The 17,806-nt window shown below is 55.5% G+C and overlaps 3 protein-coding genes and 1 long non-coding RNA gene across 5 annotated transcripts in view; 3 read left to right on the top strand and 1 right to left on the bottom strand.

The window, feature by feature from the left end:
• LOC145527776 (uncharacterized) overlaps positions 1-17,806 on the bottom strand; it is a 681,763-nt gene that overhangs the window by 402,764 nt on the left and 261,193 nt on the right. The window contains exons 35-36 of the long non-coding RNA XR_014069857.1: positions 11,687-11,798; positions 4,052-4,163 (exon numbers count right to left, since the gene is read on the bottom strand). This is a non-coding gene — a long non-coding RNA (uncharacterized LOC145527776). The remainder of the gene's footprint in view (positions 1-4,051; positions 4,164-11,686; positions 11,799-17,806) is intronic.
• On the top strand, positions 244-2,907 carry LOC145527744 (uncharacterized). Its single transcript, XM_081545812.1, has 3 exons — positions 244-413; positions 813-1,125; positions 1,383-2,907. The coding sequence occupies exons 1-3, from the start codon at positions 279-281 to the stop codon at positions 2,003-2,005; spliced, it is 1,071 nt and encodes a 356-aa protein (XP_081401938.1). The 5' UTR covers positions 244-278; the 3' UTR covers positions 2,006-2,907.
• On the top strand, positions 7,879-9,664 carry LOC145527762 (uncharacterized). Its single transcript, XM_081545832.1, has 3 exons — positions 7,879-8,048; positions 8,448-8,760; positions 9,018-9,664. The coding sequence occupies exons 1-3, from the start codon at positions 7,914-7,916 to the stop codon at positions 9,638-9,640; spliced, it is 1,071 nt and encodes a 356-aa protein (XP_081401958.1). The 5' UTR covers positions 7,879-7,913; the 3' UTR covers positions 9,641-9,664.
• Positions 15,477-17,299, top strand: LOC145527759 (uncharacterized). 2 transcript variants are annotated; one of them, XM_081545827.1, is made up of 3 exons: positions 15,477-15,683; positions 16,083-16,395; positions 16,653-17,299. In XM_081545827.1, the coding sequence occupies exons 1-3, from the start codon at positions 15,549-15,551 to the stop codon at positions 17,273-17,275; spliced, it is 1,071 nt and encodes a 356-aa protein (XP_081401953.1). In that variant the 5' UTR covers positions 15,477-15,548; the 3' UTR covers positions 17,276-17,299. The 2 variants fall into 2 exon arrangements, 1 of the variants encoding a protein (XP_081401953.1); XR_014069856.1 differs by having other exon boundaries at positions 15,526-15,683; positions 15,947-16,395.

Genomic DNA, 17,806 nt, shown 5'->3' with positions numbered 1-17,806 from the left:
GCATGGTCCTCGGAGCTCAGGCCCTGGCTGAACCCAGGCCTCCCCAGGGCTGTGGGCTGGGCCGTGTGGGTGTCACTGTGCCTGCACATGGCCTAAGGGGGGTGATCGAGCAGTCAGAAACCCAGAGATTCCCTTGGGAAGTTTTGGGGAAGGGACCTCAGCACGAACCCCAGGAAATGATGTCACCTGCCGGCAACAGAACCCAACAGAACCCGCAATCCGGGTATCCAGGCCTCCAGAGCGGAGAGGAGCCCCCAGCCAGATCACTTGCTGCCAAGATGTTCTGCTGTTTGCCCCTGCCCAGAGGCCGGGGCCTCAGGAGAGCTCACAGGCAGTGTGCGTGGGCACCCTGTCGACGTTGGCTCAGGACACCCCCGAGAGGCCTCTGGCCCTTTGCCCGGAGAAACAGAAAGGTAACACGGGGAGCCCCAGGCCGGGCCAGGCCACCTCTCCCATGCCACCCGGAAACACCGGGTCCTTTGCCTGTGTGTGGGGATGCGAGTTTCTCGGGCTGTGTCTCCCTCAAGGAAGCCCAGGCGGATGTGGGGTCAGAAGCCTGTGGACAAGTTGTGTCCACACCCCGGGGCAGAGCAGGCTGGGCGGGATGGGGAGAGTGTGGGCAGCGCCGGCCCGCCAGGCTGACCTCACACCCTCAGATGGGTCTCTTTCCTCCCGGGTGGGGATCTGAGCAGACACACGTCTCTGACCCTTCTGGGAAGAGAAGTTCGAGCAGGCAGAAGCAGCGGCTCCACTGGCCAGGCCCAGCTCGGAAAACTCCCAGCATGGCTGGCTGACGGTCACTGTCGTTGCAGAGCTTCCCACGGGATGAGGCCGAGGACGGGGACACCCCATCCAGCTCCCAGAGGGAGGGGTCGGAGCACCACCCGCCCGCCCGTGAGGCCCAGTGCAGGCTCCAGTTCAGCGTGCCCACGCAGGCATCAGCCCCACCGGGGGAGACGCGGAGGTGGGGAAGGCCTGCTGCCGAGACACCGCCCAGGATACAGCCGGCGGCCCAGTCTGAGGCTGCCACGGAGCTCAGCACACCCGGCTCCGACCCAGAGTCCAGAGAACCCCGGCCTCTGAGGCACCAGGAGGACCTGGAGCCCAGCACGCCAGAGCACAGAGGTGAGGACGCTGGGGCTGGTGCACGGGAGTGTGTGGGGAGGGGTGCTGAGCTACACAGGGACGAGTCCCCGAAAGCTGCTGCTGGGCCTGCAGCAAGCGCTGGCCTCACACCCCCCGCCCCCCATCTTGCACACTTCAGTCCCAAAAGACATCTGACGCTGGGTATTCTTTGGGAACCTCTTGGAAGGTTTCTGTCCCGGGGTACGCACATGCCAAGGCTGGCCTGTGGGCAAACCTTGCTTCTCCCCCAACTCTAGCACTGGCCTCCAACTGGAACCAGGCTCCACTTCCCAGACCTGTCCCTAAAGAGGTGGTGGCTCCAGGTGCAGGACCCAGGGATCCACCGAGGGCAGATGGAGAAGCGAGACTTGCCCTCGCAGAGACACCAGGCCAGCTGGGTACTGGCCAGCACACCGGGCAGATCGGATCTCCGTGCCTGCAGGACCCCCAGCCCCAGGCACTGATGTCCCACCCCCTCAGCGAGAACCTCCACCTCCACGTGCACCTCTACCTGCTCGGGCTTTGGCAAGAGAACCCGAGGCAGAGGAGGAGTCACCGCCTCGGCAGGGAGAGCCTGCCCTGGCTCCCGCGCAACACCCAGATGCCCACGATCACTCACCCAGCCCTGCAGGGAGAAAGAGCCCCCGCTCTGGACAGAGACCCAGAGCCCTTGCCGGAAACACCACGTCCAGGGGAGCGGTCGGCTCTGCAGCCTCCATCCCTGTCTGCTCACCGTGGATGCCGGCAACTCGGTCTGCCCCCAGGGGACATGGAGTTCCTTTCCCCTGAACTGCTTTGCATTTGGTTTGTTTCCACCTTTCTGGTAATGTTTTATTTTTTGTATGGTTTCCTGTATTTTTGTTGGTTAAGTTGGGATTAGTAAACTTTTTCATCATTGTTGCAATCTGGGATCACTGTTGTGTAACTCTGGTGATACTGTGTTACCATCACCACTTTGTAGTTTCAGACCCGTTCGATCTTTATGCCGCACCCCCCAACAAAGCCTGGATTCAAGGCAAGCACGCCCTGTTCATCCCTCCCCCCGATCCTGAACACAATTTCATCTTTTCTTTCTGCATTCCTTCCTATATTCTTGGTGTCCCCAATCAATGACTCTCAGTGAAATGACTGAAGGAGTGTTTTTCGGACTCTCCACCTACTGTAAGACTCCATTGGAGAGTTCTCATTTTTATGTCATTTGAACTAGCCTTTGATAGCTGAAAGGATGGTGTACGTCCTTTCAAGATACCATGTGCCAAACGAAGCCCTTTTGGCAACTGCCATCATTATCTCCAGGCAGGCATTGCTGTTTGAAGGGTGACATCTCAGCCAGAAGGCAGAGGCTGAGCTCCTCTTGTTGCACCAGCTCCCAAAAGAAGCCAAGAAAGGGAGCTGGAACAACAAACCACCCCCATGCCCAGGAAAGCGTTCTTCATGACAGAAGGCTAGAAAATGACCCAACATCCTTGTGGCCCAGAACCACTCTAGAAAATCACTGTTCCATAAAAAAGAGAAACACATGGGAAGTTCCAAGGAGAGGCAATGCCCATGGCCAGTGTACTTGAGAGACGGCCTGACCGCTCCGGGGAAGACACGCACCGACGGAACCCCTTGGGAAACAGCAGTGATAGTCCTCACCGTCGTAAGGGTTTCCTCTGGGGACAACCTGCCCTGGGCACCACACGAGGGAGCAGACCGGCTTCTCTTCCTCTGCCCCCACACCATTCACTCATGAAGGCAGCTCAGGTGTTCTCATGCCCTGCCTGCCTGCCTGCCTGGCTCATCCGTGAGCTGTGACCACCTCCAGGGTAGGACTCCACCTTTTCCTCTCTGTGTACCGTGAATCTGCACACAGTGGGCTTTCAGAACCTTAGGAGACTTGAGCCATTCCCGCTCGAGCCAGAACCCTCCCCAGGAAGGAAAACAGCTGTGGAGTCATTTTGGCCCCAGCACTGGTTCCGAAAGCCTGGCGGCTCCTACAGCCTCTACGGTGTGAAGAGGGAGGTCCCTTTTGACAGAGCTTTCCGGCTCTCAGATCTAAGCTGTTGATTCACTGTCAGCTGTGTCTTCCGTTGCAGCCAGGTGGGCCACGCTGCTCCAAAGGAGCTCACAAGCTGAGTTTCAAGGGAGGACAGGGATGGCTACAACGTGCTGCAAACTGAGTGAGGGTCCCCACAATCCTCAGCAAAGGTCTGTGGTGTGCAAGTGGGGAGTAGAGGGCCCCCAAGTTCCAAAGGAAGGGAGGTAGTCGGGAGCTAAAGCCCTTGGCTGCTGTGGTAGCAGCTGCAGATGGCAGCTCGTCCACAGTGCACTTCGAATGAGGTCATATGAGCGGGACTCTGGAAATGGCTCCGAAATCAAGAGAAAGGGGTCAGGGTATGTGGGAATCCGGCGGGGGTGGGGGGTGGATGAAGGAAGGTGTCCCTCCTCTCTCCAGTGCAATTTGGTTTGGTGAGTCTCAAAGCTACCAGATGGCACTTCCCAAGTCAGGCCCCCGCAGGAATCAGGGTGGGCTGCCTGCCTCGGCCCCTGCCACAGGGACAAGCCACACCAGTGGCCTCCCTGAGCTCCAATGGCCGGATCTGGGGGGTCCTGTCTGGGTGCACACCTCCTTGCTGTGGCCAAGTTCCCCCCTTCTCTGAGCACCAGCTTCATCCTCTCGAATGAGGACATCGATTGCTACCTTGGCACGTTACTCTCTTCATCCTCTGAAGGCTCATTAGGCTTATCCTACAATTACTAGCTGGCCCGAAGAGATATCTCCTGAATCCAGATTAACCTGGAGTCTCCCAGGCTCATCTGGCATGTCTTCCCTGAAGTCTGCCAAAACCCACACCCTTGCATTTCCAGGGACTCCCCTTAGCCAGCTGGGCAGAAAACCCAGCATGCTTCAAACAAGCTGACAGACAAGTGGGAGAGGACTCACGGGCAGACGGCTTCCCTCAGGTCTCGGGTGGAGCTCTGGGACCACAGCAGCAACGGGCCATCCCAGCCCCTGGGCTCAGCAGTGCCCTCATTCTCAGGCCGGCGGCTCTGCCCTGAGGGGAGCAGGAACGTCACCAACTGCCGCAGGCGGACCTCAAGCCCCTCCCACTGCTGGAGCCTGACCTGCCCCGGCCCCACCCCTTCCCCTACCCCAGCAGGACGAGAGCTCGTCTTCCCCTGGCTTCCAACGGGAGGCCCGGCCCTGGGCCCCGATTGGGCACTGCCCCAGCCCGGAGCCAATCACAGTGGCCAGGGAGGTGGAACGCACCGATTGGCCAGGGCCAGGTCATGTGACCATACTCCCCAGGAAACTCAAATATTACCAAGGTTCCCTAAGAAACCAATGAACAAAATTATCCAGTAAAGGCAAACCGTACTTTTTAATGAGGCCAATGTCACAGAAAAAAAAAAAAAAATGCTCCACAGTAAACTGCTCAAGGAAGCTACTAAATAAACTTTCAGAAAAGTTTAGTAGGTTTTTTTTTTTTAAATAGGGTGACGGAGAGATATACCTTTCCCATCTATGTGAATTTAGGTTTAAACTAGATTTCCCTTGGCTGTTATATAAGACAAAAAAACCCACATCACCCTCTTTCACTCCCCCCCACCCCCAAAAAGTGTTTTAATCTATTGAATTTTTGTGTCCTCAGTTGTGTCTGATTCACGGCAACTCACGAACTCTACACAGCCAGGCTCTTCCGTCCATGGAATTCAGGGCAATTTTTTCTGTCCCAGTAAATGCCCACCCTGGGTGATCCAAAGGCAAGGGCTCAGAGGCTCCTGAGAGACTAACTAACTCCTTTCAGCTGAGCACAGAGCTGGCTCCTCACTGGGATGCCTGTGGCCTGGGGCTCCCAGAGGGGAGAGCAGCACTCGCCCCACCGTGTGGTCACTGCTGGAAGTGCAGGCTGCTCCTCACTCCCCCTTGACAGTGTCCCTGAGGGCAGAACAGTGTGAATCGAATCAAGGTGGAAATGCAAACTCCAATGCAACCAACCTTCCCACAAGGTCTCCAAAACCACTCAGGAACAGGGAATTGGAAACTGCAGGGGATGACATGAATGGAGATGGAGACTTGACACCTTACACCGAGTTCACTTCCAGTTATCCCTAGACAAACTTTCCATGAAAACTTGTCACAAATCTAGAAGAACAATGAGCAGAAACCGGACACGTGCTTTGAGTCTTCACACACAAAACTAAAAGGCAGTCCACAAAAAAAACCCAGAGAATACAGTGGACTTTGCAAAATCAAAGATATCTACTGTGGGAAAGACCTCATGACAAAAGCAAAAGACAGGTCATACATCGCGAGACGAATGAGTGGAAACACAAAGCTTATCAAGGATGTGTCTCCAAACAGACAAAGAACGCCAACACAACAAGCCTGTGAAAACTAGGGAAAGGTCTGAAGGGACACCAGACGGAGGAAGACACACACAGAGTATCCCGGATGATGTCCAGCACTGAGGGCCTGAAGAAACAACAGTCTAGTTGCACCCCCTCAGGCCTGTGTGACCGTGGATGAGGCCTCTGTTTCCCGGTGGCTCTGAGACATGGACAGGGAGGAAGGGGAAGAGAAGTCACCTGCATTTCTAATACTCACAGCAAAGTCTTCCAATGAGAAGGGAATTATCACCCCCACTGCCAATGCCATTCACTGAAGTGATACCCACGAGTCCATCTACCCCAGAAGGGAAGGATGGACCTGTTCTCACAAAACGGCGAGAGATGGAAGGAGGAAGATCAAGCCCACACCAATCACTGGAAAGAGAAGCTGTGCTCAGGGCTTGAAAGAATTCCTATTGGGAAAATCATGTCACAGCCCCACATGGCAATCCACAGCTTCCATGCTATTCCTCCCAAAATGCCAATGCATTTTCGCACCGAACAAAGAATTGCAAAGGGGGTACGGAAACAGAAAGGAGCCTACATTGTCAATACAATCCGACGAAAAAGCCCCGATACGGACATCCAAGGTTGTGTGAAAGGAAATTAGACGACCAAACTAGGATCCTCAGGAGAGTATCGGAGAAGGCAATGGCGACCCACTCCAGTACTCTTGCCTGGAAAATGTCCTGGACGGAGGAGCCTGGTAGGCTGCAGGCCATGGGGTCATGCAGAGTCAGACACGACTGAAGTGACTTAGCCGCAGCAGCAGCAGCAGCAGGACAGTATGCTATTGGGAATACAACAACACACACAGATCCAGATCGATGGAATAAAGTTGAGGGTCCAGAAACAAACCCCAGCATCCATGGTCAACTCATCTCTGACACAGACGGGGAGAATATCCAAATGGGAACAGGAAAGCCTCTTCAATCAATGTCCATGGGAAAACCAGACAGCTACATCTGAAGAACGCTATTGGTTTTGATCTCATACCACCTCAATATCGGGGAAAAACCTCACCCTAAAGACTGATGTCATGAGATAGCTAGAAAGAAGCGTAGGTCAAAGGCTCCTTAACATCAGAGTCTCCTTGCCATTTGCTGGGCGGAGGTCGAAATGGGTCTCTTCAAGTAAGGGAAAGAGGTAAACGAAGTACACCACTGGGTTTCCATCCAATGGAACCTCTTCACAACAGAGAAGCTAAGCATTCACAAATGCAAAAGATAGGAAACGGAACACGAGAGACTCCTTGCAAGTGGTGTATCTGAGAAGGGGTTCATATGGAAAGAGACGAAGAATGCACAGCACTCAGATTCCAAGAAACACCACCACCACCCTTGACCCTTCCCCCATGACCAACTCTGACCTAAAGCCTTTCTCTCCCTCTAACCTATCCCTAAAACATAACCCTCATCTAATCATATACATGTGCATCCCTAGCATCCATCCATCCATCCACACACGAGAGAGAAAGAGGAAGACACAGACGGAATTGAGAAAGGAAAAGAGAGGGACACAGCCAGAGAGAGACACGGAACCAAAGAGAGGAAAGGAGTCGATGGTCCAGACTTTTCCTCAATCTGTCTCGAAGGTAGAAGCAATGACAGCGCCCTTCCACCCCAGAAGGGGGAAAAGGACGGAAGGTTTGGAGAGGAAAAGACAAGAACGCAGGGAGCCAGTAGAAGCTCAGCCACCCGCAGAAGCCGAGCTGGGACACTTCAACAGAATCTCAATGGAAACAGAGGACCAGAAAGTTGGCTACTCTTTTCTATAAGAGAGGGAGACCTTCGAGTCTTCCTTTCGGTCCTCCAACTTGGATGCGGGGTCTCAAAACAGTCAGGAGGGGGAGTGCCTTTTCCTGGGTACCACGGCACATCCAGGCCTCGTTCTGCCCCATTCTGTGCTGTGTCAGCCCTGGATGGAATCTTTCTTTCTGAAGTCTCAGCGCACGAGCTCCACGTGATATCAGCCCCAGGTGGAAAGGCATGGAGCTGCTCGTAGGCCGACAGGCCTAGGAAGCAGATGGGAGAATGACCCCCACTCTGCAGATGGAGAGACTGGGGAAACCCTGAGGGGCATATGGTTGTCCAGGGCCACACCACTTATGAGAAGAAGGAGCCTGGTCTGAGAGCAGCATGGTCCTCGGAGCTCAGGCCCTGGCTGAACCCAGGCCTCCCCAGGGCTGTGGGCTGGGCCGTGTGGGTGTCACTGTGCCTGCACATGGCCTAAGGGGGGTGATCGAGCAGTCAGAAACCCAGAGATTCCCTTGGGAAGTTTTGGGGAAGGGACCTCAGCACGAACCCCAGGAAATGATGTCACCTGCCGGCAACAGAACCCAACAGAACCCGCAATCCGGGTATCCAGGCCTCCAGAGCGGAGAGGAGCCCCCAGCCAGATCACTTGCTGCCAAGATGTTCTGCTGTTTGCCCCTGCCCAGAGGCCGGGGCCTCAGGAGAGCTCACAGGCAGTGTGCGTGGGCACCCTGTCGACGTTGGCTCAGAACACCCCCGAGAGGCCTCTGGCCCTTTGCCCGGAGAAACAGAAAGGTAACACGGGGAGCCCCAGGCCGGGCCAGGCCACCTCTCCCATGCCACCCGGAAACACCGGGTCCTTTGCCTGTGTGTGGGGATGCGGGTTTCTCGGGCTGTGTCTCCCTCAAGGAAGCCCAGGCGGATGTGGGGTCAGAAGCCTGTGGACAAGTTGTGTCCACACCCCAGGGGAGAGCAGGCTGGGCGGGATGGGGAGAGTGTGGGCAGCGCCGGCCCGCCAGGCTGACCTCACACCCTCAGATGGGTCTCTTTCCTCCCGGGTGGGGATCTGAGCAGACACACGTCTCTGACCCTTCTGGGAAGAGAAGTTCGAGCAGGCAGAAGCAGCGGCTCCACTGGCCAGGCCCAGCTCGGAAAACTCCCAGCATGGCTGGCTGACGGTCACTGTCGTTGCAGAGCTTCCCACGTGATGAGGCCGAGGACGGGGACACCCCATCCAGCTCCCAGAGGGAGGGGTCGGAGCACCACCCGCCCGCCCGTGAGGCCCAGTGCAGGCTCCAGGTCAGCGTGCCCACGGAGGCATCAGCCCCACCGGGGGAGACGCGGAGGTGGGGAAGGCCTGCTGCCGAGACACCGCCCAGGATACAGCCGGCGGCCCAGTCTGAGGCTGCCACGGAGCTCAGCACACCCGGCTCTGACCCAGAGTCCAGAGAACCCCGGCCTCTGAGGCACCAGGAGGACCTGGAGCCCAGCACGCCAGAGCACAGAGGTGAGGACGCTGGGGCTGGTGCACGGGAGTGTGTGGGGAGGGGTGCTGAGCTACACAGGGACGAGTCCCCGAAAGCTGCTGCTGGGCCTGCAGCAAGCGCTGGCCTCACACCCCCCGCCCCCCATCTTGCACACTTCAGTCCCAAAAGACATCTGACGCTGGGTATTCTTTGGGAACCTCTTGGAAGGTTTCTGTCCCGGGGTACGCACATGCCAAGGCTGGCCTGTGGGCAAACTTTGCTTCTCCCCCAACTCTAGCACTGGCCTCCAACTGGAACCAGGCTCCACTTCCCAGACCTGTCCCTAAAGAGGTGGTGGCTCCAGGTGCAGGACCCAGGGATCCACCGAGGGCAGATGGAGAAGCGAGACTTGCCCTCGCAGAGACACCAGGCCAGCTGGGTACTGGCCAGCACACCGGGCAGATCGGATCTCCGTGCCTGCAGGACCCCCAGCCCCAGGCACTGATGTCCCACCCCCTCAGCGAGAACCTCGACCTCCACGTGCACCTCTACATGCTCGGGCTTTGGCAAGAGAACCCGAGGCAGAGGAGGAGTCACCGCCTCGGCAGGGAGAGCCTGCCCTGGCTCCCGCGCAACACCCAGATGCCCACGATCACTCACCCAGCCCTGCAGGGAGAAAGAGCCCCCGCTCTGGACAGAGACCCAGAGCCCTTGCCGGAAACACCACGTCCAGGGGAGCGGTCGGCTCTGCAGCCTCCATCCCTGTCTGCTCACCGTGGATGCCGGCAACTCGGTCTGCCCCCAGGGGACATGGAGTTCCTTTCCCCTGAACTGCTTTGCATTTGGTTTCTTTCCACCTTTCTGGTGATGTTTTATTTTTGGTATGGTTTCCTGTATTTTTGTTTTTTAAGTTGGGATTAGTAAACTTTTTCATCATTGTTGCAATCTGGGATCACTGTTGTGTAACTCTGGTGATACTGTGTTACCATCACCACTTTGTAGTTTCAGACCCGTTCGATCTTTATGCCCCACCCCCCAACAAAGCCTGGATTCAAGGCAAGCACGCCCTGTTCATCCCTCCCCCCGATCCTGAACACAATTTCATCTTTTCTTTCTGCATTCCTTCCTATATTCTTCGTGTCCCCAATCAATGACTCTCAGTGAAATGACTGAAGGAGTGTTTTTCGGACTCTCCACCTACTGTAAGACTCCATTGGAGAGTTCTCATTTTTATGTCATTTGAACTAGCCTTTGATAGCTGAAAGGACGGTGTACGTCCTTTCAAGATACCATGTGCCAAACGAAGCCCTTTTGGCAACTGCCATCATTATCTCCAGGCAGGCATTGCTGTTTGAAGGGTGACATCTCAGCCAGAAGGCAGAGGCTGAGCTCCTCTTGTTGCACCAGCTCCCAAAAGAAGCCAAGAAAGGGAGCTGGAACAACAAACCACCCCCATGCCCAGGAAAGCGTTCTTCATGACAGAAGGCTAGAAAATGACCCAACATCCTTGTGGCCCAGAACCACTCTAGAAAATCACTGTTCCATAAAAAAGAGAAACACATGGGAAGTTCCAAGGAGAGGCAATGCCCATGGCCAGTGTACCTGAGAGACGGCCTGACCGCTCCGGGGAAGACACGCACCGACGGAACCCCTTGGGAAACAGCAGTGATAGTCCTCACCGTCGTAAGGGTTTCCTCTGGGGACAACCTGCCCTGGGCACCACACGAGGGAGCAGACCGGCTTCTCTTCCTCTGCCCCCACACCATTCACTCATGAAGGCAGCTCAGGTGTTCTCATGCCCTGCCTGCCTGCCTGCCTGGCTCATCCGTGAGCTGTGACCACCTCCAGGGTAGGACTCCACCTTTTCCTCTCTGTGTACCGTGAATCTGCACACAGTGGGCTTTCAGAACCTTAGGAGACTTGAGCCATTCCCGCTCGAGCCAGAACCCTCCCCAGGAAGGAAAACAGCTGTGGAGTCATTTTGGCCCCAGCACTGGTTCCGAAAGCCTGGCGGCTCCTACAGCCTCTACGGTGTGAAGAGGGAGGTCCCTTTTGACAGAGCTTTCCGGCTCTCAGATCTAAGCTGTTGTTTCACTGTCAGCTGTGTCTTCCGTTGCAGCCAGGTGGGCCACGCTGCTCCAAAGGAGCTCACAAGCTGAGTTTCAAGGGAGGACAGGGATGGCTACAACGTGCTGCAAACTGAGTGAGGGTCCCCACAATCCTCAGCAAAGGTCTGTGGTGTGCAAGTGGGGAGTAGAGGGCCCCCAAGTTCCAAAGGAAGGGAGGTAGTCGGGAGCTAAAGCCCTTGGCTGCTGTGGTAGCAGCTGCAGATGGCAGCTCGTCCACAGTGCACTTCGAATGAGGTCATATGAGCGGGACTCTGGAAATGGCTCCGAAATCAAGAGAAAGGGGTCAGGGTATGTGGGAATCCGGCGGGGGTGGGGGGTGGATGAAGGAAGGTGTCCCTCCTCTCTCCAGTGCAATTTGGTTTGGTGAGTCTCAAAGCTACCAGATGGCACTTCCCAAGTCAGGCCCCCGCAGGAATCAGGGTGGGCTGCCTGCCTCGGCCCCTGCCACAGGGACAAGCCACACCAGTGGCCTCCCTGAGCTCCAATGGCCGGATCTGGGGGGTCCTGTCTGGGTGCACACCTCCTTGCTGTGGCCAAGTTCCCCCCTTCTCTGAGCACCAGCTTCATCCTCTCGAATGAGGACATCGATTGCTACCTTGGCACGTTACTCTCTTCATCCTCTGAAGGCTCATTAGGCTTATCCTACAATTACTAGCTGGCCCGAAGAGATATCTCCTGAATCCAGATTAACCTGGAGTCTCCCAGGCTCATCTGGCATGTCTTCCCTGAAGTCTGCCAAAACCCACACCCTTGCATTTCCAGGGACTCCCCTTAGCCAGCTGGGCAGAAAACCCAGCATGCTTCAAACAAGCTGACAGACAAGTGGGAGAGGACTCACGGGCAGACGGCTTCCCTCAGGTCTCGGGTGGAGCTCTGGGACCACAGCAGCAACGGGCCATCCCAGCCCCTGGGCTCAGCAGCGCCCTCATTCTCAGGCCGGCGGCTCTGCCCTGAGGGGAGCAGGAACGTCACCAACTGCCGCAGGCGGACCTCAAGCCCCTCCCACTGCTGGAGCCTGACCTGCCCCGGCCCCACCCCTTCCCCTACCCCAGCAGGACGAGAGCTCGTCTTCCCCTGGCTTCCAACGGGAGGCCCGGCCCTGGGCCCCGATTGGGCACTGCCCCAGCCCGGAGCCAATCACAGTGGCCAGGGAGGTGGAACGCACCGATTGGCCAGGGCCAGGTCATGTGACCATACTCCCCAGGAAACTCAAATATTACCAAGGTTCCCTAAGAAACCAATGAACAAAATTATCCAGTAAAGGCAAACCGAACTTTTTAATGAGGCCAATGTCACAGAAAAAAAAAAAAAAATGCTCCACAGTAAACTGCTCAAGGAAGCTACTAAATAAACTTTCAGAAAAGTTTAGTAGGTTTTTTTTTTTTAAATAGGGTGACGGAGAGATATACCTTTCCCATCTATGTGAATTTAGGTTTAAACTAGATTTCCCTTGGCTGTTATATAAGACAAAAAAACCCACATCACCCTCTTTCACTCCCCCCCACCCCCAAAAAGTGTTTTAATCTATTGAATTTTTGTGTCCTCAGTTGTGTCTGATTCACGGCAACTCACGAACTCTACACAGCCAGGCTCTTCCGTCCATGGAATTCAGGGCAATTTTTTCTGTCCCAGTAAATGCCCACCCTGGGTGATCCAAAGGCAAGGGCTCAGAGGCTCCTGAGAGACTAACTAACTCCTTTCAGCTGAGCACAGAGCTGGCTCCTCACTGGGATGCCTGTGGCCTGGGGCTCCCAGAGGGGAGAGCAGCACTCGCCCCACCGTGTGGTCACTGCTGGAAGTGCAGGCTGCTCCTCACTCCCCCTTGACAGTGTCCCTGAGGGCAGAACAGTGTGAATCGAATCAAGGTGGAAATGCAAACTCCAATGCAACCAACCTTCCCACAAGGTCTCCAAAACCACTCAGGAACAGGGAATTGGAAACTGCAGGGGATGACATGAATGGAGATGGAGACTTGACACCTTACACCGAGTTCACTTCCAGTTATCCCTAGACAAACTTTCCATGAAAACTTGTCACAAATCTAGAAGAACAATGAGCAGAAACCGGACACGTGCTTTGAGTCTTCACACACAAAACTAAAAGGCAGTCCACAAAAAAAACCCAGAGAATACAGTGGACTTTGCAAAATCAAAGATATCTACTGTGGGAAAGACCTCATGACAAAAGCAAAAGACAGGTCATACATCGCGAGACGAATGAGTGGAAACACAAAGCTTATCAAGGATGTGTCTCCAAACAGACAAAGAACGCCAACACAACAAGCCTGTGAAAACTAGGGAAAGGTCTGAAGGGACACCAGACGGAGGAAGACACACACAGAGTATCCCGGATGATGTCCAGCACTGAGGGCCTGAAGAAACAACAGTCTAGTTGCACCCCCTCAGGCCTGTGTGACCGTGGATGAGGCCTCTGTTTCCCGGTGGCTCTGAGACATGGACAGGGAGGAAGGGGAAGAGAAGTCACTTGCATTTCTAATACTCACAGCAAAGTCTTCCAATGAGAAGGGAATTATCACCCCCACTGCCAATGCCATTCACTGAAGTGATACCCACGAGTCCATCTACCCCAGAAGGGAAGGATGGACCTGTTCTCACAAAACGGCGAGAGATGGAAGGAGGAAGATCAAGCCCACACCAATCACTGGAAAGAGAAGCTGTGCTCAGGGCTTGAAAGAATTCCTATTGGGAAAATCATGTCACAGCCCCACATGGCAATCCACAGCTTCCATGCTATTCCTCCCAAAATGCCAATGCATTTTCGCACCGAACAAAGAATTGCAAAGGGGGTACGGAAACAGAAAGGAGCCTACATTGTCAATACAATCCGACGAAAAAGCCCCGATACGGACATCCAAGGTTGTGTGAAAGGAAATTAGACGACCAAACTAGGATCCTCAGGAGAGTATCGGAGAAGGCAATGGCGACCCACTCCAGTACTCTTGCCTGGAAAATGTCCTGGACGGAGGAGCCTGGTAGGCTGCAGGCCATGGGGTCATGCAGAGTCAGACACGACTGAAGTGACTTAGCCGCAGCAGCAGCAGCAGCAGGACAGTATGCTATTGGGAATACAACAACACACACAGATCCAGATCGATGGAATAAAGTTGAGGGTCCAGAAACAAACCCCAGCATCCATGGTCAACTCATCTCTGACACAGACGGGGAGAATATCCAAATGGGAACAGGAAAGCCTCTTCAATCAATGTCCATGGGAAAACCAGACAGCTACATCTGAAGAACGCTATTGGTTTTGATCTCATACCACCTCAATATCGGGGAAAAACCTCACCCTAAAGACTGATGTCATGAGATAGCTAGAAAGAAGCGTAGGTCAAAGGCTCCTTAACATCAGAGTCTCCTTGCCATTTGCTGGGCGGAGGTCGAAATGGGTCTCTTCAAGTAAGGGAAAGAGGTAAACGAAGTACACCACTGGGTTTCCATCCAATGGAACCTCTTCACAACAGAGAAGCTAAGCATTCACAAATGCAAAAGATAGGAAACGGAACACGAGAGACTCCTTGCAAGTGGTGTATCTGAGAAGGGGTTCATATGGAAAGAGACGAAGAATGCACAGCACTCAGATTCCAAGAAACACCACCACCACCCTTGACCCTTCCCCCATGACCAACTCTGACCTAAAGCCTTTCTCTCCCTCTAACCTATCCCTAAAACATAACCCTCATCTAATCATATACATGTGCATCCCTAGCATCCATCCATCCATCCACACACGAGAGAGAAAGAGGAAGACACAGACGGAATTGAGAAAGGAAAAGAGAGGGACACAGCCAGAGAGAGACACGGAACCAAAGAGAGGAAAGGAGTCGATGGTCCAGACTTTTCCTCAATCTGTCTCGAAGGTAGAAGCAATGACAGCGCCCTTCCACCCCAGAAGGGGGAAAAGGACGGAAGGTTTGGAGAGGAAAAGACAAGAACGCAGGGAGCCAGTAGAAGCTCAGCCACCCGCAGAAGCCGAGCTGGGACACTTCAACAGAATCTCAATGGAAACAGAGGACCAGAAAGTTGGCTACTCTTTTCTATAAGAGAGGGAGACCTTCGAGTCTTCCTTTCGGTCCTCCAACTTGGATGCGGGGTCTCAAAACAGTCAGGAGGGGGAGTGCCTTTTCCTGGGTACCACGGCGCATCCAGGCCTCGTTCTGCCCCATTCTGTGCTGTGTCAGCCCTGGATGGAATCTTTCTTTCTGAAGTCTCAGCGCACGAGCTCCACGTGATATCGGCCCCAGGTGGAAAGGCATGGAGCTGCTCGTAGGCCGACAGGCCTAGGAAGCAGATGGGAGAATGACCCCCACTCTGCAGATGGAGAGACTGGGGAAACCCTGAGGGGCATATGGTTGTCAAGGGCCACACCACTTATGAGAAGAAGGAGCCTGGTCTGAGAGCAGCATGGTCCTCGGAGCTCAGGCCCTGGCTGAACCCAGGCCTCCCCAGGGCTGTGGGCTGGGCCGTGTGGGTGTCACTGTGCCTGCACATGGCCTAAGGGGGGTGATCAAGCAGTCAGAAACCCAGAGATTCCCTTGGGAAGTTTTGGGGAAGGGACCTCAGCACGAACCCCAGGAAATGATGTCACCTGCCGGCAACAGAACCCAACAGAACCCGCAATCCGGGTATCCAGGCCTCCAGAGCGGAGAGGAGCCCCCAGCCAGATCACTTGCTGCCAAGATGTTCTGCTGTTTGCCCCTGCCCAGAGGCCGGGGCCTCAGGAGAGCTCACAGGCAGTGTGCGTGGGCACCCTGTCGACGTTGGCTCAGGACACCCCCGAGAGGCCTCTGGCCCTTTGCCCGGAGAAACAGAAAGGTAACACGGGGAGCCCCAGGCCGGGCCAGGCCACCTCTCCCATGCCACCCGGAAACACCGGGTCCTTTGCCTGTGTGTGGGGATGCGGGTTTCTCGGGCTGTGTCTCCCTCAAGGAAGCCCAGGCGGATGTGGGGTCAGAAGCCTGTGGACAAGTTGTGTCTACACCCCAGGGCAGAGCAGGCTGGGCGGGATGGGGAGAGTGTGGGCAGCGCCAGCCCGCCAGGCTGACCTCACACCCTCAGATGGGTCTCTTTCCTCCCAGGTGGGGATCTGAGCAGACACACGTCTCTGACCCTTCTGGGAAGAGAAGTTCGAGCAGGCAGAAGCAGCGGCTCCACTGGCCAGGCCCAGCTCGGAAAACTCCCAGCATGGCTGGCTGACGGTCACTGTCGTTGCAGAGCTTCCCACGGGATGAGGCCGAGGACGGGGACACCCCATCCAGCTCCCAGAGGGAGGGGTCGGAGCACCACCCGCCCGCCCGTGAGGCCCAGTGCAGGCTCCAGTTCAGCGTGCCCACGGAGGCATCAGCCCCACCGGGGGAGACGCGGAGGTGGGGAAGGCCTGCTGCCGAGACACCGCCCAGGATACAGCCGGCGGCCCAGTCTGAGGCTGCCACGGAGCTCAGCACACCCGGCTCCGACCCAGAGTCCAGAGAACCCCGGCCTCTGAGGCACCAGGAGGACCTGGAGCCCAGCACGCCAGAGCACAGAGGTGAGGACGCTGGGGCTGGTGCACGGGAGTGTGTGGGGAGGGGTGCTGAGCTACACAGGGACGAGTCCCCGAAAGCTGCTGCTGGGCCTGCAGCAAGCGCTGGCCTCACACCCCCCGCCCCCCATCTTGCACACTTCAGTCCCAAAAGACATCTGACGCTGGGTATTCTTTGGGAACCTCTTGGAAGGTTTCTGTCCCGGGGTACGCACATGCCAAGGCTGGCCTGTGGGCAAACCTTGCTTCTCCCCCAACTCTAGCACTGGCCTCCAACTGGAACCAGGCTCCACTTCCCAGACCTGTCCCTAAAGAGGTGGTGGCTCCAGGTGCAGGACCCAGGGATCCACCGAGGGCAGATGGAGAAGCGAGACTTGCCCTCGCAGAGACACCAGGCCAGCTGGGTACTGGCCAGCACACCGGGCAGATCGGATCTCCGTGCCTGCAGGACCCCCAGCCCCAGGCACTGATGTCCCACCCCCTCAGCGAGAACCTCCACCTCCACGTGCACCTCTACCTGCTCGGGCTTTGGCAAGAGAACCCGAGGCAGAGGAGGAGTCACCGCCTCGGCAGGGAGAGCCTGCCCTGGCTCCCGCGCAACACCCAGATGCCCACGATCACTCACCCAGCCCTGCAGGGAGAAAGAGCCCCCGCTCTGGACAGAGACCCAGAGCCCTTGCCGGAAACACCACGTCCAGGGGAGCGGTCGGCTCTGCAGCCTCCATCCCTGTCTGCTCACCGTGGATGCCGGCAACTCGGTCTGCCCCCAGGGGACATGGAGTTCCTTTCCCCTGAACTGCTTTGCATTTGGTTTGTTTCCACCTTTCTGGTAATGTTTTATTTTTTGTATGGTTTCCTGTATTTTTGTTGGTTAAGTTGGGATTAGTAAACTTTTTCATCATTGTTGCAATCTGGGATCACTGTTGTGTAACTCTGGTGATACTGTGTTACCATCACCACTTTGTAGTTTCAGACCCGTTCGATCTTTATGCCCCACCCCCCAACAAAGCCTGGATTCAAGGCAAGCACGCCCTGTTCATCCCTCCCCCCGATCCTGAACACAATTTCATCTTTTCTTTCTGCATTCCTTCCTATATTCTTGGTGTCCCCAATCAATGACTCTCAGTGAAATGACTGAAGGAGTGTTTTTCGGACTCTCCACCTACTGTAAGACTCCATTGGAGAGTTCTCATTTTTATGTCATTTGAACTAGCCTTTGATAGCTGAAAGGATGGTGTACGTCCTTTCAAGATACCATGTGCCAAACGAAGCCCTTTTGGCAACTGCCATCATTATCTCCAGGCAGGCATTGCTGTTTGAAGGGTGACATCTCAGCCAGAAGGCAGAGGCTGAGCTCCTCTTGTTGCACCAGCTCCCAAAAGAAGCCAAGAAAGGGAGCTGGAACAACAAACCACCC

The sequence above is a fragment of the Giraffa tippelskirchi genome, chromosome 11 (genome assembly GCF_054371585.1).
Source record: "Giraffa tippelskirchi isolate mGirTip1 chromosome 11, T2T-mGirTip1v1.2.pri, whole genome shotgun sequence".
In the NCBI taxonomy this organism is placed as follows: Eukaryota; Metazoa; Chordata; class Mammalia; order Artiodactyla; family Giraffidae; genus Giraffa; species Giraffa tippelskirchi.
Note: the sequence above shows the minus strand (reverse complement) of the source record. Positions and strands in the feature narration are given on the sequence as shown.

Bases quoted from the DNA above. Each gene is read 5' to 3' on its own strand.
- LOC145527744 (XM_081545812.1), top strand. From the start codon at position 279: ATGTTCTGCTGTTTGCCCCTGCCCAGAGGCCGGGGCCTCAGGAGAGCT. The intron at 414-812 runs GTAACACGGGGA...CTGTCGTTGCAG, and splicing joins TTGCCCGGAGAAACAGAAAG to AGCTTCCCACGGGATGAGGC. The intron at 1,126-1,382 runs GTGAGGACGCTG...CCCCAACTCTAG, and splicing joins CAGCACGCCAGAGCACAGAG to CACTGGCCTCCAACTGGAAC.
- LOC145527762 (XM_081545832.1), top strand. From the start codon at position 7,914: ATGTTCTGCTGTTTGCCCCTGCCCAGAGGCCGGGGCCTCAGGAGAGCT. The intron at 8,049-8,447 runs GTAACACGGGGA...CTGTCGTTGCAG, and splicing joins TTGCCCGGAGAAACAGAAAG to AGCTTCCCACGTGATGAGGC. The intron at 8,761-9,017 runs GTGAGGACGCTG...CCCCAACTCTAG, and splicing joins CAGCACGCCAGAGCACAGAG to CACTGGCCTCCAACTGGAAC.
- LOC145527759 (XM_081545827.1), top strand. From the start codon at position 15,549: ATGTTCTGCTGTTTGCCCCTGCCCAGAGGCCGGGGCCTCAGGAGAGCT. The intron at 15,684-16,082 runs GTAACACGGGGA...CTGTCGTTGCAG, and splicing joins TTGCCCGGAGAAACAGAAAG to AGCTTCCCACGGGATGAGGC. The intron at 16,396-16,652 runs GTGAGGACGCTG...CCCCAACTCTAG, and splicing joins CAGCACGCCAGAGCACAGAG to CACTGGCCTCCAACTGGAAC.